The following is a 16,826-nucleotide window of genomic DNA, read 5'->3' as shown; positions in this document are numbered from 1 at the left end:
GAGTACTTGCATGGAGCCATTATAGCCGTCTGTTTCAGTGATTTTAGGAGAATGCTGCAACACAGTTTTGCTGTAAAGCTCAAGAAATATTTTGTGGACAACAAAACTTCACCTGACTTTCCATAAGCATGGCATTTCAGGTATTTTTTGGGCCTTTTTTTTATGGCTTTATTGATAGTGCAGCTGAAGAGGGTGACAGGAAATAGGGAGAGACAGAGGGGGAGTAAGACGCAGCAAAGGGACCCAGGCTGGAGGTTGAACAGCGCCCCGGCATTTCATTTTTAGGCAAACTTATTTTTTAAAGTCAACCACCTAAGAAGGAAGTGAAGGAAGCAACTATAGTCTTATCAAGAGTTTGTGATTCTTTGGTCATTTTCTGACCGCTGGCCTGTGACACAAATAGTACAAATTTATTCTGAGTGTCCTGAAAAAAAAAAAAAAAAAGAAAAGAAAAGAAAATGGACTGAAAACAGCAGATAAGAGTGGAGCTCAGTTATGTAATGAAATGGACATGGAACTCACACTCATGCATGTGTGTTTGCATCATGTGCTGCTGCGCTGTGTGTCCTGGAATTAACGTGGCCGGGTGTAATCTGGGGTTTATTGATGCTGAAATTCTGTCGAGGAGCTATCTGTATAATCTGAGCGCAGTGCCCAATCCAGAGCTATAATCCCCTGCACTGTGGGAGGGAGAGGGACACACACACACACACACACAGAAAATACTCACACAATCAATATATGGATAAAACCACACTGCAGAGAGGAGAACTAGAACAGCACCACGTGATGAAAAGCGAAGGGGTTGTGTGTAACAGAAGTGCTATGAGTCAGTTTCAGCGTTTTTATTTAAAGAGGCGCCTCCAGAACACTTTTTATGTGTTTTCACCCTGCAGTGTTTCACCGCTCTGCTGGCTGAAAAGTAAGTAAGTGTTCACATCATGGGCCCCATCTCGCATCCTCTCTAACAACACTGACCGATTTTTTTCATATTACACGGGAGAATTTCATTCAAAAGATTAATTCAAATGCAGAGAGAGAGAAAAACGGGCAGTAAAGAAGACAATCAGAACAATCGTGTGACTTTATTCTTCAAAACTGTGGTGAATAAAGTCTTTATAGGCCATTTAATATGTGTATGCTAACATAATAGTGCCTGCTTCCACTTAATTCCATTGTAGTTATTGTGCAGCTGTCCCACTGAGACACTAAAGTGAATATAAATATAATGTAATAATGATAAAATCACATGTCCATAACGAACATTTCTAATCTAAATCTTGACAAAAGCATTTCTGAGGATGGTGCATGAAGTCTTATATCAGTCAAATCCTGTTGTTCCTCAAACCCAAATTGAATTACTATGATATTATATTGTCAACGCAGTATTTTTAATCTTCACATAACCATCTTGAGATATCAGACGAACACTTTTCCCATCTCTCCCTGTCAAACCAAGTGACAAGAGCAGGGAGAAAAGCCGAATCATTGCAGTTCAGCACCGACAGTCGTGCTTCATCAACAGAGTCCTGTACTCACTGTGGGTCTGTGAGGGGCTGGCTCACCCACTTCCTCATCAGTCTCCTCCCAAACGGAGTCCGAGTGTGGTCCAACACCCACAGCAGACTGCCCTTCACACCACCATCTGTCTGTCATTGAGAGAACACACAAACACATCTCACGCACACACACCGTTCGAATGATCCAAGACGAAAAAACATCACGATGTGATAAATATCAGAGGTGAGCAGGTGCTGGAAGCCACGCGCAGTCAGGTGAGGAGGCCTCGAGTCGGGCCTGATCTCCGTGTGAGACGCACATGTCACAGCGGCTGAGTCGTGCCGAACTTTTGAGTCGACGCCCACGCAAGCCACACTAGTCACTGAACACTCTCTCCTGATCCGCGTAACGGCAATTTAACTCCAACCCATTACATTTTTACAGTCCCCTGTGCAATCCCGACCGCAAATTGACTTCTACAAGCTGTACAGGAATAATTTGGACAGTCTTGACTTATATATAAAAAAAAACAAAAAAACACATGCTGATGCTGTACTACTGGGGCTGATGACAATGTCATTACTGGTGCATAAAACTAATAAATAAAGATCTGCACCAAATTTCAGGGCAATTCACACAAAAGTTTAAATACTTCATTTAAAACCACAAATTCCAAACTGATGGGGGACCTCAAGGAAATGTCATCATCTAGAACAATGAGATCGCTAATAAAGCCCTGGAAAATGACATTTCAGATAGCAAAAATCCAAAACGGTGTTGGCAGTTCTGGCTCTGAACAAATTAATTAAAAAAGCGGAACTTTGCAAATGTGTCCTCAACATCATGTTTAATCAGTGGCCACAACTGCCAGCTTCTTGTACCTGATTGTTGAGGATCTCCAGGTTCCTGAGGGTGGCGGCACTGAGGATCATACCCTCCGACGCACAGGAGAGACGCCGGAATGAGCTGTGTAGAGCACAAAGTCAAAATATAGCTCCATGATCAAAAGATTGGATGTTTCTACTGGCAGGAAAATTAAACAGGGGATGGCTAGAATGATGAAAATCAAAGCAATTCCATCAGAAAGCTGTTCTCCTTTCCTGGCTTGTAAATGAAAAGACAGGGCCAAAAAGCTGCAACACAACTGTGAAGAACACTGTTTAATATATTGTGGTATACTTTTATTTTTCTCTCCATCAACTGCTCAGTTATGTGAACAGTCATTTCAGCTCTACCCTGGCTTAGGCTTGCGGCCTGTGTTGCAGAGTGTGTGTGTTGGGTATCCATTTGTTTGTGCGTACCTCTCACTCCTCAGAACTCTCTCCAAGTTGAACTCTTGGAGGTACTGGATGATCGGCCCCAGACAGCAGATCACTGGGCTCTCCAAGGACACTATAGTCGACAGAGAGCGAGAACCTGCAGGACACAAACACACAAACACGACACATTGTTCACAGATAAAAACATAGCCGTGAGTCACAGAGCCCAACTCCTCGGAAGCATCCAGTGCTTTACAGCTGACCGTGTGTCTTGTGCTCAGTGAGAGTAGATGAGGACTCTGCAGGGAGGCTGGAGTAAAAAGACTGATGGAGGAACACACCTTTCTCCTGGGTGTGGCAGTAGAACTCGGTGACTGTGTTCATCGCGGAGGTGAACTCAAACTGAGCGCTGTCCCTCTTCTCAACTCTCACTCGGTCATCAGCCTGAGCACTGTGGAGGGGACGACATGACAGCACTGATTCAACAGGTGCAGACAGGAAGAAACACAGCATTTCATGTTTGATCATCTTTCTGTCGGTGAGGGAAAGCGAGACGCAGCAGCACTGCGTGTTCCAGACGTCCTTTTGTTCACTCTGTGATACATGCACGATTTCCCTGCAGCTCCCCGTTGCGCCATCGCGCCTCCCCATCGCTCCATTCACTCTCTCGCCGTTGCTGCTTTCAAGGACTCGGTTGCTTTGTCCGCACTGTTGTTGCCCGGGCAACCATGGTAAACACGTGGCTGTGGACGCAGTGCTGGAGCCTTGTATTTTCTTACGTTTCCTGCAGTGATGTTTATACACACACAAACACATACACATACACACACACACACACACATCGACACGCAGGAAAATCATCATCTTTCACCGAACGGCGAGCAATGACTATACAAAATAGATCAATAGACCGCACGTTGTTCCAGCAGTGAAGCTATGACCATTAATCATTTAACCAGTCAATTCAACCATATTATGAGGTTCACAAGAACAGGGACAATTGCTGGTATTGATCCGGATGCTGAGGGGTGCAGCTGAGCACTGGGGCCGAGTTTAGGACGTCTCCGTCTGGGTCGAGGGTCACGAAGCTGAACACTGGATCAGGTTTATGCAGGCAATTGACAAAAAGGTTTGAGTTTAGCTCATGAATGTGGTCAGAATTAAAAAGTTAGTTAAACTTTATGACATGGGAATTCTCAACTCTTGTGGTATCTAGTATGGTTTAGTTTAAACTGATTTCTACCCCGATATAGAAAATGTGTACAGTAGTCAATGGCGAATACAATTTTGATCAAGTTTTAATTGTGCCATGAAATACACATACAGCATCTGTGAATTTTAAAAGTCAAGATTGTAAAACATTATTTGGTTTTGTGTGCAGTTGTGTGAAAGGAGAGCTGGTCAGTTTTGTGAACTAGTTAATATGAAGGACCATCTTTGCTAAAGGGCATCTCAGTGGCAGTAATGATGGAGGGGTAAGCACTGCCTTTCACTTTCCCCCACCCAGATTTGGACCAACGACCTTCCGGTCACAAGCAGTGTGCAGATGATTGGAGGCGGGTATTTCACATAAAGTGGTGACACCCAAGTGCCTCTTTGTCAGGAGTTTTTAATATCTTTTTCAAAAGCTCAGAGCAGTGTGACGGTGATAATCAATCAAAAGCAGGGATGGCTGCGGGCTGAGTCAGAGATGTTGCGCCCTAGAGACCAGAGGTTAATACACAACAGACTAAGGCTCTCGAGTAGAATCCATCGCTGCAGGGTGAATACAGACGCACACACATACACTCATAAAATGCACAAATTCTGTCTTCTGGTTCATATGTGTGTGCTCTCGCGTGAATAAATCCTAAGACTGCTGTCCTGCCATGGACCGTGGAAGTGGTATCAACTCTAGAAAGTGTCACTCATTGACTTAAAGTCTTAGGAAAAGTGAGAAAGCGAGAAACACTCGTGTTGACAGCACCAGCCAGTGAGCATGCCGCTTTCTCTAATCCCCTTCGCGGCTCTGATCCTGACTCATGACTCCAGGCTGTGGATGAGTAAAGCAACTAATACTGCACCTAGCTACTACCAACCTCCCAGGGACTCATTACCTGCTGCTCCATGGACACATAAATCTGGTTGCCAGGGGGCCCGTCGTCGTCAGCCCACCCCAGAGACAAGGACGCCGTCGAGCCAACGTCAGCGACCACAAAAAACCCTGATTTAAATGCTCACCTAGGAGGGTATTAAACGGTGTGGACTGACATTACTATAATGTCAATGGTGATACTCACAAAAACATCTATTTCAGAGTCATTTAGGAATTTCAAGACTCTCAGTCTGATGATTCATGATTGGGAAAAAAAAAAAATCACCTCAAAATATATCTTGGGAGGTCGCCAATAGATGCAAGCCCGGTATAGCCGAGTAGCGTGTGTGTGATACATATTCTGTCTGAGCAGAGCAGAGCAGACACAATACAGGCGGCAGATTGAGCAGAGTCTTGTGTCTGCTGAGCACAACGCTAGAGAGCAGTGCTGTTCAAACACAGTAATTGGACTGGCCTTTACAGGTCCATCTCCGCAATAATCACTCAACACGGACGGCAGATTAAAAAAAAGAGGAAGGGGTGAGAGGAACAGAGAGATGAATGAATACAAATGAATCACATTACCAGAGTCAAATTTAAAACTGTGGTGGGGGGGGGTTGAAAAATGAAAGGAAAGAGCCAATGGTATATAAGAAAGGGTGGAAAAGGGTGAAAAAAAGACAAAAGACACAGCAAGAAGCTGAGAGCCCTCCCTGTCATCTCCAACCATCCCCGTCTAATCAAATCCACTCCACTCCCTCATTTCATTTCCACAGCATAATGTAATCACACGCGGCCTCCAGAGGATCCCGTCTCCACTGGTGTGAACATGCTGGGTGCAGTCTGTCAGGAAAGACGAGGCGAACGGTGGCGCAATGGGAGGCAACAGGTTTCTGGAACACATCAGTTTGACGTCACAGTTAGTCAGTCGCTGAACAAAGGACAAACTGTTTCGCTCTCCTTGATCTTGTTGTGAATGCACTGAATGGAAGTCTGCTTTTGCATCACGGACTCAGTGAAGTGCGTTAGTCCCACACAACAGCTGACGACTCCCCGTCGTGTGCTTTGCGTGCTTCTGAGGAGCTAATCACCTGAATGATTTCACTGCTGCCAGTCGTCTATCACCGACCCCGACTGTGAATACTCTGCTTTGCGCCCTAAGGACAGGTTCACAATGAAGTCAAATACCCATATGCACATTAAAAAACGATTCTTCTAGCTCATTCTGGCCATTTAAAGATTCCTTCCCAATGCACCCTCAGTGTAAGTTATCCAAAGAACTCATTCCATGTAAAAACGTACTCCAAAGTTTACCTGATGTTAATATGATGCTTCAGTTGTCTGAGGTGTCTGAGGTGCTAACTTCTGTAGATACCTCTGCAACACAACTCACACTCAAAACTGTTAGTTCATCACATTCAGTTGATCATTTTGTTACATTTTTCATCCTTTTCAAATAAAATCTTACGTATTGCACCTCTAAAATACACTGTCTATGACAAATTCTTAATTATCTGTTACTTCTGCAAATGTTTTACATCTTTCTTTGCGCAAAAAGCATCGTGTCCTTTTGTGACGCACGTGTTTATTTGCATATCGAGCAGGGAAGTGAGATGCAATCACAAGTGGTCACTCAGGATGCTTGTAGTGAAGCCTGCTGCCAGGTGTGAACTGCAACCTGTCCCTTTGAAATTGGATCACCAGAGACACTTGTTAGTGCCCGGGATAAACATATAGTTCGTTATCAATTAATGGGTTTTATAATAACTCATTCAGGGGGTGATGGAGCCCCTTCAGCACCCCCTAGTTCCCACATCCGTGTTCACAAAGAAAGTAGTCACAAAAGAGGGTTTTTGTATTAAGAAGGCTGTAACTCAAGAAGATAAGCACTTGACTTGACTGTTGAAGCCTCGTATTAGCTTCAGAAAACCTGACTGAATACATTTTCTCACAGAACAAGGGCTGTGGAGTTTGATTTCCCATTCACTGACACTGAAAGCACCATCTAAAAGCAAGTATGAGCAGGAGCAATGATTGTAGCAAGTCAAACCTGTGTTTTGATGCCCAAATATGCACCTAGCTGTTATTCAAAACACTATATGTAACTTTTAAAGTAATTCTGAAGAAAGACAGTTGACAGTTTCATCTCACCCAGATCAGCAAACACCAACGCTTTGGGTTAATTGTTCTGTTCTGACAACAAAGACCCATATTTGACAGTCAGGGCATGAGGGTGCTTTAACCCCCCACTCGCCCAATGTTAGCTTGGATCAATCGTTTTTCCTATTTTCTTTCTATCTCAGTCTAGATCTTTTTTCAAGGATAAGCCCTGGTTGGACCCAGTTTTAGCCCTGTGGCAGACCCAAGGGTGCTAAGGGCCATTATCACATAACCTTTCAAAAAAAAACAAACAAACAAACAAAAAAAAAAAACTGTTGACCTGGCGGGTAAAATTCAAACACAGTCCCTCAGAAAGACCTCACAAACGCACACTTTCGATAAGCAGAGTTTAACACTTCATTATGTAAATGGTCACAGACCGCCACCTAGTGGCCTGACAGCAGACTACCTGACATTGGTGATGCTCTGCAGGAGTCTGTGTGTTTGTTCTGAGAGGTCCGAGGGGACCAGGATCTCCACAGGGTTGATCTTCAGGACACGACCCTCCACCTCGGAGCGAGACGGACCATCAGGGAAGCAGTCCAGTAACACATCCCCTGTGCTGGGCTGAACCGCCTACACACACACACACACGCACACACACGATGAAGGCATCTGATCAGCTACAGTGTGAAAATAGTGAGCCAACATTTACATAATTAACAACCATTTACTCAAAAGTAGATATAAAATCAACACCTCGACCTCTTAAAGAGCACTGACAAACAAGCTGTGATGGAATACTGTAAACTATAAATATTCATCTGACTAACCTGATGATCAAGTTTCCTGAATGCATCTTCGGTTTTTATGAATAAGTACACGTCAGACTCACCACCAGTCCTACAGTGAGCTGCTTCTTCAGTTTGTCCCAGTTCTCACTGATACACAGCAGGAAGCTGTCAGGAGGGTCCGACACCACGTCACCACAGGCCCCGTCCTCCACATCCCCCATCCTGCAGACCGGGTTCACATCTTAGAAAACCGTCAAGGACGACGCTTCAGAAATACGGAGACTTACACACACAGATATTCAGGGCTGACAAGGATACCCTCTCCCACCAGAGTGGACTTTGTGTACAGAGCGCTGAGCTGACGAGTGAACAGAGCGTTCTTATTGGCTCCTGACGCCTTGATCGCAGACGTCTCTGTCTGCTTCACCACACCAACCTAGAAATGAAAGGCAATAATGAAGTTATTTTTTTTAAAAAACAACGCGAGTCTAAACTGCTTCTAAATACAAATACGTGCAATAAAATTTGTACCTTGTGTCCGTGAGACACCAAGCGTCTGACGTGAACAAACAAGCGGTGTGTGGGGATGCTGCACGTCATGAAGTTATGATCCAGATGACAGAAGATATTCAGCTCCCTGGCAGCAATCTGTTCAAACACGCAAAGGTGACATCTGTGCTGCCTTGAAGGGCAACTGACACAGATCACAATGTGGCCAGGTGCGATAACCAAAATGTAGAAGCTGCAATTCTTTGATAAAATATAAAACGTGTGACAAAACAGCATTTTCATAAAGTAATGTTGAAGAGATGGCATCGCCTACAGATCTAATCTCGATTATGTTCATTTCCTGGCCTATTTGCATATGTTCCTTCCACTTCTCACCTCGGCATCCTCTCCAAAGAACCTGTACTTGTAACCACACTCCACAGCCAACAACGCATCCTTATGCTGCTGTTTCAGCTGGATGACCTGCTGTTCCAGGGGGGTGTACACACTCTTCGAGCGTCTGGAGGCGGCGTTAGAGTCTGACGGAGGACTCAGCTCTGCAAACCTCGCTCCAGCTCCTCCTCCTGACTTTGCAAACTGAGACAAATGAACCCCCTGTAAAAAAAAAAGGAAAAAAAAACACTCAGTAAGAACCTTTTCCCTCTCAAAGCTTCCCTTTGCTATTCCCCCATACGAGTTCAGTCACTTCATCTTTTGTGTGCTGCAACCACAGCCCAAAAATAGTCTGGAGTTCATGGTTGGTACCAATGTTGGTATTTCATTCTTGGCCCAGCCTGCTGCCCAAACCAAACTCTGATGACAGTGATGTGATGGAGTCAACTTTATTATTTGGTACCTGTTTTGTAGCAGCCGGCCCTGAACCCTCCTCTTCATCTTCATCATGCTCTTCCTCCATTTGCTGAGGTCTGTCGTTATTGCTTTGTTGATCCGTGACGTCCCGAGGAGGCCGTGTGCTGCTTCCTTGGTCGCAGATTTTACTGCTAGCACCGTCTGTCTTCTTGTCTTCCCTCTGAGTGTCATGGCGCCCAGCGCTGGGCTCAGATGAGCAGGTGAAGCCTTTCAGCCGCTCCAAGGTGGAGGAGCAGAGGCCGCCTGCTGCCCGGTTTGATGTTGCCGTTGTTTCTGAAGACAGAAGAAATATAGTCGGAGAAAGGGGAAAAGTACCTAAGTACATTTAAGCGCTGTACTTAAGTTCTATTTCTGCTGCTGTATACTTAGACTTGCTACTTTTCAGAGGGATTAATTATCTTTTCTGCTCTGCTACATTTGTTTGGCATTGTAAATTACTAGTTTGCAGTGTTAATGGTTTTAATAGTTTTATAATGGGTTTGATAGTTTTTTTTCAGTATTGATACACTGATACGGCACCTCTCACACACTCTTCTCTTCAACAGTGAGTCAACATACACACTATTCGTAAGGGCCTGTTAAAACAGTGACATTTAATGTTTACTAGTGTCTTTCTGCTGTTCTTAACCAAGAAAAGAAAAGTCATATCATGTCATGTTTTAGTCTTGTTATAATCTAAAATTGAATGCCCTCAGTGTTAATTTTTCCCCATGGGATCAAAACTGGCACTGAATATTGAGGTACTGTATTGAAGTAAGAAATTCCAGCACTGTGATAACACTAGAAGTTATTTTTCATATTAAGATTTCACACAAAATGCATGCTATTTTGCTAGAATGATATGATGCTAATGAAATCTAAATCTTGGCTGTGAGCTAAAGAGAGATTTCATATGTTTACCAACCCAAAAACTGAAAGCAGATTTGTGAGGTACAATGTTTTGTTTTTTTCTTGTTTCCATCCTCCTTACTTATCTCACAACCCCTCAGATTGATCTTGTGACCCTTAAAACGGGCCAGACCCCTAGGTTGGGAACCAGTGGGCTAAACTAGCTGACTGTAAACAAGATAACTCAAATTGTCAGTAAAAATAACAGCATACAATAACTGATGCATCAATATCAGCAATGTAATACTCATAGTAAGACAGGGGACATTTTTAGTGTGTTTACTTTTGATACTCTCAAATACATTTGAATGTTAATACCTCTGTAAGAACAGAACTTTAACTTGAAATTCAGACTCTTGTATTGGCTTTCGATTAAGTGAAGGATTCAAATGGCTCTTCCACCTGCGTTATTATTTTCTCTTTGAGGCGCACACACTCACTCTTCGTGCTCTGATGGGAAGCAGGCTCACAGTCCACATCCTCCACCTGCTGCTCTTGTGGAGACAGTTTGGCTCGTTTTGATGGCAATCCAAGATCTTCATGATCAGAGGAGAGCTTCTGCTGCAGGACGGAAGCAGGTGAGGTTCCGTTAGAATCATTTGCATTGAGCTGAACATGATTTGTCTGTGTGTGTGTGTGTGTGTGTGTGTGTGTGTGTGTGTGTGTGTGTGTGTGTGTGTGTGTTCAATGAACACTCCTCACCTTGTTTCTTGAAAGCTGGTGCTCAGCAGGTTTTGGTTTAATCCCACACTGAGTGTTCGAGGTGCTGCTGCTGCTGCTGCTGCTCCGTCCACCAAAGTACCTGCTGATGGAGGTCTGGGTGGTGCAGGACTTCTTCACGGACTTCGGCATGTTTTAATTTGCCCTCATGTTACTTTCATTGTGTAAAAATATGTAGAAATATGTGCGCATGCGGTGCCAGACAGCTACTGCCCCGGTTTTTCAAAACACAGCGGCGCGTGTGCTGACATCACACGGGCGCGTAAATGACGCAGCGAGCGTCAAGCCAATCAGAACATGAAAGGGTTTCCGGTTACGTCTTTCAAAATTAAACCGATGTGGGTGGAAACTTTTTCTTGTTTTTGCACAGCTAGTCCGATTCCAGTTCATGAAATGTTGTTTTCTTGCACTTGAGGAACTTTTTCTTTCCTGATGAGAAATGTTCCTACTGTTTTAGTTTAACTACCAAATACTGGTACTCCGTTGCAGGGCGGTGGTGGAATCACTAAGTGAATTTACTGGTGTACCTTTACTATATACTTTTACTCTGCAGCATCTCCAAGATAAATATTGTACTTTTTTACTTTACATTTATTTGACAGTTTTGGTTTATAGACTGATTAATTATGCCTTTTCTTTAATCAGGTAATTCTTTGACTGCTTTTATTTTGAAACGCAACCCATTCCCGTCCGACCAGTGGAACTGAGCTCTGGTAGGCCGTTAGATCCTCAGGTAAACATTTTACACTACTTACTACCATGGATTACAATGACTCTGACAGGAATGACGACAGAAGGGTTGTTTTTATCGTTATTTTGTGATTGAACAAACACTTCATAATCATTTTTATTACAATGTCACAAAACATTATGTCCTGACTGACATAACAAAATAAGCATATTTTTTTTACTGTTGCACAGAAATGATTATGATACAATCATGATATAGATGATATTGAAATATCATTGACACACATGCCTGAGTGGTTTACAAACACATCGTCTCTTTCCCATGAGAATTAAGATGTTGATGGTCAGCTTGTCTGTTGAGGACAGCTGATCACAAACGTGTCTGGGATTATTAATGATGAATCAAATTAATCAAGATGCTGCTTTTGACCTGACTGAACCTCACTGAGGCTTGTTTGTATCAGCGTGATGACACAGTCTGGCAGTCTCAGTTGACTAATGGTTCAAGAAATTAGATCACGTTTTTTTGTCAAAGTTTTCCATTTGACTCAAACTTCTGTATTTCAGATGTCTGACGAAGGATCAGGTGCATTTCCTGCTGATTTACAGAATGTATTTTGAGAACCACGCAGGGGGAAGCGAAAGTGCTTTCTCCGTATTCATCGAGATGGCGAGTGAATTGAAGAGGTGAAAAAAAAAATACAAGTCCAGGTAGGAAGGCAAATTCATAACACAAAAATATTCACTCACTCATTCAATCTCACAGGGTGTCCAACTGCATTAAATTCTTGTCGTCCCGTCCAAAGTACATGGCTGTCTGAGGGATTATGAGGTCCCTTTAGGGCCAACATTATTCAGGTCAGTTGGAAGAAAGCTTTGTGAGGAAATGCAAATGTTCAACCCTGAAAAAGGAGTGAGGAGGAGTTGGGCAGAAAGAGGAAGGTTTCTCTCCAGCTCTTCTCTTACCGAAACAATTAGTTTTTCTCTCAATTCACGATGCAGCTTTGTGGAGCTCTGGTGCTGTTCACAACTCTGTCGACAGGTAAGAACAGATTTCCAGTCAGGACTATGTGCTTTAACTGAATGCTGAGCTTAAAGTTACTGAGCAAAACTTAAAGAAATATGTTGAGATTTATATGTTGTTATGAAACAGCGGGGTCTGAAAGTTTAAAAAAATAGTTCAACATTTGGGGAACTCTGCTTGTTTGCTAGATGAGCAGACTGACACCCCTCTAGTCTTCCCGTCTACTTGTTTGGTTAATTCAAAGTATAAAAGTGACATTTTGTGGTTTCGATGGGGCGATGTGTGACAGTTTCTTGCTCTCTGTGACTTCCTGCAATCTTCATTAGTTAAACTCATGCCGGTGAAAAGATCACGAAGCATACTTCTCATAAAGGGCGCTTCATGTTTAGCAGGTCAACTGGACGTCTTTTTTCTCAAGAGACCGTTTTCGATGCCATTGCCCAACTTTCTCCCCTCAGTTCCCGTCACCTCTGCCTAGAAACGATAACCGAAGGAAAAACAAGTAATGTCAAATGATTCTGGTGAACTCAGTACCGGGATAGAGCTAAATCTTTTCTCTTTTTATTGAATAAATATATGTTTTCTGCGATGGACTGGCGACCTGTCCAGGGTGTCCCCTGCCTTCGCCCTAAGTCAGCTGGGATAGGCTCCAGCCCCCCCGCGACCCTGCAGAGGATTAAGCGGCGTACATAGAATATGTACAGATGATGGATGGATGGAAATATATGTTTTGTTTTGGGTTTTTTTTTAAAGAATATTTTTGGCCTTTATGGCTTTATTGATAGAACAGCTTGAAGACATAACAGGAAATAGAACTAGACAACTCCCCGCCGGGAAATCGCCAGAGTGGGCTGTGCGCTTTGCCCCGTGATGAAAAAACTATGAAAGCTAAAGCAAAAGTTGAATATCAGATTAATAAGATGGACTTTTATCTACATTTTAAAGTTAGAATGGTGTGTCTAGGTCAACGTATGCCAGCGATGTCGACTTTCGGACCAGTGATTTATACCGAGGCCAAAAAAAGTACAGACACAACTGTCCAATCAGAGTCCTCCCTTGTCTCTGTCATCTGTATCCGAGGTGATTTGTCAAATGAGATGGCTATGGACACCTGTAGCTCTGCTATAGAGGTGTCCATAGTGGGCTGGCGAGCACAGCCCACTAATGAGGGGGGAGTGACACGCAGCAAAGGGCCCCTGGCTGGGACACGTACAAGGAAACGCTGCCATGAGGTCAAAGCCTCAGTAAACGGGATGCGTTCTCCACCAACTGAGCAAAGCAGCGCCCCATAAATAAATGTTTATTGAAAAGAAATAAAACTCCATTTGCACGCACACACTCTGATGTTTACTCTCATTTTCCACTTGCTCAGATGGTTTCTGCCTCACACTGTCTGCATGTTTTCATTTTCTCTGAATCTCTTCACACTCTCTGGCTGGAAACAGGAAGCAGCAGTCAGCATCTTCCCCTAAAAACACCTCCAACATTGAACTAACTGATGATGTCATACATGGCCTGTCTTTAACTAACTGGTGTTCTCTGTCTCTGTATAGCATGTGCATTAAGATGCTACACATGCACAGCCACCGACCCCAGATCCTGCACAGACACCAAATCCTGTCCTGTCATCTTCAACCGCTGCTTCTCCCTCAGAGTAGAAGGTAAGTCTCCAAACGGCCAGTGCAATAAGTTTGATGTTCTGAAAGCTGGGTGGCTATTATACACACCTCAATATGTTCTGTGCAGTGCTTCCAGAAAGTTGTCCCGTTGTGTTTTTCAGGTTATGACATGGTTACCAAGGGCTGCCAAACCAGTATAGCATGTGTTGGTGCCATGGCTTGCTGTGAAGGCGACTTGTGTAACCGTGCCGTACCCGCTGGTTCCAGTGCCATCCTCCTGCTGGTGTCCTCAGCCATCTTCGCACTCGTTCTCTGAGCATGACGAATTCAGTTGTTTCAGTGATGTACTTTGTTCTGACCCAATTTGTACAACTAAAGAAGAATAAACATTTCATTCAGTCTTTGAATCTTTAATTAAATCCTGAAAAAATCATTGATGGTGACAAGACAAATGAAAAGCAGAAGATTTGCAAAAATTTGATACACAGAAACAGCAAACATGATTACAGGGTGAATACATTGAATGGGTATATAAAAGTGAAAAGAGATCAGTAACAATATGACAGAATACCAACAGAACAGGCAAAAGTGCTTGAAAATGATGAGAAACTGCGAGCAAGAGACAAAACACAAATAAAAGTTAGCTGCTTCAAAGATAAATGGCTACATTAGATTTAAATATTAAGTGGTAATGTGCCTGCTGCAACTTGGACTGATGACATATATTTGTTCATGATCAGCTGTTAAACATGTATTCTTTATGCTGTTTAAAACAAATGATAGAATATTATGAAGCCCTGATTAGCATGTTGATCGACTCAAGACCAGCGCAAGTCCTACACTCACAGTGTGGGAAAAAAAATAATGCATTTTAAAGGACATTTGTTTTTACTGTAATCGAGCCGAGTGAAAAAAACGTTTTCACCAGTGGTTTTTTTCTTTTTCTGTGTCTGTGAAGCCCAGTGAAAAAAAATTATTTTCCAGACACAGTCAGGCTCAAGTGTTTTTTCTGTAATACTCATTTTGACCACAAGAGGGAGACTTGCACCACTACTCATTTCCTCAATAAGATGAGAAGCATCCATGTTCGTTCAGGGGACTCTTCATTTCTCTCTGCACTCCAAACACAACATGCATAATATGTTAACAACTTTTGTAACACGACTGTCATGTTTCTTTGGCGAGGAATATTTCAAACATGGCGCTAAGCTGCCCTTAATGTCATAGGTGAAATACTGGGTTTATCAATGGGTGTCTACAGTGGACAGTGAATCGCGGCCACAGCTGAGAGGAGGATGAGGATAGTGCATATTTCTGGCAAGACATTAGAGAAAAAACGAGTTGCATGTGTCTGAGATGCAGGCTGGAAACAATTCACATTGTCCTTTAGCTGCGTGAGGACAGTGAAAATCCATGTATCAGCATTAGGCATGAGCATCAGCACAGTATTTATTTGTCTAACAACGATCAAACTGACTGCTTCACTTGCCCCAATTTATTTTCGGATAGTAAGCTGTATCCCTCAGCCTGGGATAGTGTTTGAAAATGGAAGTCTGATGGTTGAACACTACTGATTCATTGAAGTGGAGTTCCGCAGTGTGCGTCATGTCCACTGCAGCGATTTCACACACAAACTGTGGCAGTTAATGTGGTTCTGATTAGGATGCTTGTGTACAAGTTAGATGCCTGGTCAACATACAGTACAAACACAACAACACAGCAACTAGTATAGCTGTAGGTGGTGTTTATCAGAAAAAAATGCAAGTAATGTTCCACTCGATACCATCTCATGTGCAATCCTTTGAGCTTGAAGATACTCTACTCACACATGAACATCTGTTCCATAACCAGAGACAGCTGATAGTGTTACTGTCCTCAAGCCAAGGGGTAGGATACCTGAGCCAGCACCATGTTTATTCTGCCAGTGGCGTGGGCATGAGTCGTCTGCGCTCTTACAGGGACACCTACTGTCACATGAAAATAACATTTCCTCAAAATGTGTATCAAAGAGGGACTGATTTATTCAGCAGCTGTTTATATGTAAAATACATGAAAAAAATAAGAGGGTCAGTTTTTTCTTTCACTTTTAAGAAAGGCTACTTCTCCACCTTCTACACCGGTGGAGCCAAAGGGGAAATATTTTCTAGAGGAAATAGTTTTTCATTTGTGTAACAGTTAGTGTAACACTCTGTTACACAAATGAAAAAAAGCAAACATGTTTCACCAAATACGATTTCAGTTTTCAGGTAGCTTGTGTGTGAAATCACAGCAGTGGACACGACTGTGTTGGCAGGCGCACAAGGCACACTAGAGTAGGACTGCAGCTATTGAATATTTTTAGAATCAAGTATTCTACTGATTATCCCATCGATTAATCAACTATTCTAAATGTGAAGGTGTGGGTGTTTATGCACGCATGCGTGAGGGAGAGTGAGAGAGAGGAGTTATTTGGTGTAGGTTACTACTCTCCTGCAATATAACACGAATTCGTTTCCACATCTTAACATGATATCTAGTCATACCGACATCAGGCCATAACTTTACATTCCAATTAGCGATGGTAGGCCACGTTAAATTAGCTAACATCAGTGTTTACCTTAGCTTGTGTCGGCGACGCTTGGTGAGCTGGGGGTATTCCAGAAAGCGTGTTTTGTGAAAACTCTGAGTTTGTTAACCCTCAGATGAGAGAAACTCTGAGTTTTCACTTCCAGAAAGAGAGGTAATTTAAACTCTGGGTCTATTACTGCGGCAACTTACTCTGCTCACTGGCAGGTTTACCTGAAGAAACCCTGAGTCCTT

General features: G+C 43.1%; 2 protein-coding genes across 6 annotated transcripts in view; one reads left to right on the top strand and one right to left on the bottom strand.

Moving 5' to 3' along the window:
• Positions 1-10,955, bottom strand: part of msh3 (mutS homolog 3 (E. coli)) — a 39,368-nt gene extending 28,413 nt beyond the window's left edge. The window contains exons 1-13 of one of the 5 annotated variants that reach the window (XM_037098224.1): positions 10,677-10,953; positions 10,415-10,535; positions 9,073-9,359; positions 8,613-8,831; positions 8,259-8,375; positions 8,046-8,163; positions 7,829-7,968; positions 7,403-7,569; positions 3,367-3,543; positions 3,101-3,210; positions 2,802-2,916; positions 2,382-2,466; positions 1,540-1,649 (exon numbers count right to left, since the gene is read on the bottom strand). In XM_037098224.1, the coding sequence (XP_036954119.1) occupies positions 1,540-1,649; positions 2,382-2,466; positions 2,802-2,916; positions 3,101-3,210; positions 3,367-3,543; positions 7,403-7,569; positions 7,829-7,968; positions 8,046-8,163; positions 8,259-8,375; positions 8,613-8,831; positions 9,073-9,359; positions 10,415-10,535; positions 10,677-10,826 (1,916 nt within the window). In that variant the 5' untranslated portion in view covers positions 10,827-10,953. Of the gene's footprint in view, positions 1-1,539; positions 1,650-2,381; positions 2,467-2,801; positions 2,917-3,100; positions 3,544-7,402; positions 7,570-7,828; positions 7,969-8,045; positions 8,164-8,258; positions 8,376-8,612; positions 8,832-9,072; positions 9,360-10,414; positions 10,536-10,676 lie in introns of all 5 variants that reach the window. The other 4 variants (XM_037098223.1, XM_037098221.1, XM_037098220.1 and 1 more) reach the window with 4 other exon arrangements.
• A 1,293-nt stretch (positions 10,956-12,248) lies between these two features.
• On the top strand, positions 12,249-14,428 carry LOC119019528 (lymphocyte antigen 6G-like). Its single transcript, XM_037098226.1, has 3 exons — positions 12,249-12,426; positions 13,962-14,069; positions 14,189-14,428. Exons 1-3 carry the CDS (start codon positions 12,381-12,383, stop codon positions 14,341-14,343), a joined length of 309 nt encoding a protein of 102 aa, XP_036954121.1. The 5' UTR covers positions 12,249-12,380; the 3' UTR covers positions 14,344-14,428.
• The last annotated feature ends 2,398 nt before the right edge of the window (positions 14,429-16,826 follow it).

This window comes from Acanthopagrus latus, chromosome 5 (assembly GCF_904848185.1).
Source record: "Acanthopagrus latus isolate v.2019 chromosome 5, fAcaLat1.1, whole genome shotgun sequence".
Classification (NCBI taxonomy): domain Eukaryota; kingdom Metazoa; phylum Chordata; class Actinopteri; order Spariformes; family Sparidae; genus Acanthopagrus; species Acanthopagrus latus.
Note: the sequence above shows the minus strand (reverse complement) of the source record. Positions and strands in the feature narration are given on the sequence as shown.

Excerpts from the sequence above, each read along its gene's own strand:
- LOC119019528 (XM_037098226.1), top strand. The coding sequence starts at position 12,381 with ATGCAGCTTTGTGGAGCTCTGGTGCTGTTCACAACTCTGTCGACAG. Across the intron at positions 12,427-13,961 it reads GTTCACAACTCTGTCGACAG|CATGTGCATTAAGATGCTAC; the intron begins GTAAGAACAGAT and ends GTCTCTGTATAG. Across the intron at positions 14,070-14,188 it reads CTTCTCCCTCAGAGTAGAAG|GTTATGACATGGTTACCAAG; the intron begins GTAAGTCTCCAA and ends TGTGTTTTTCAG.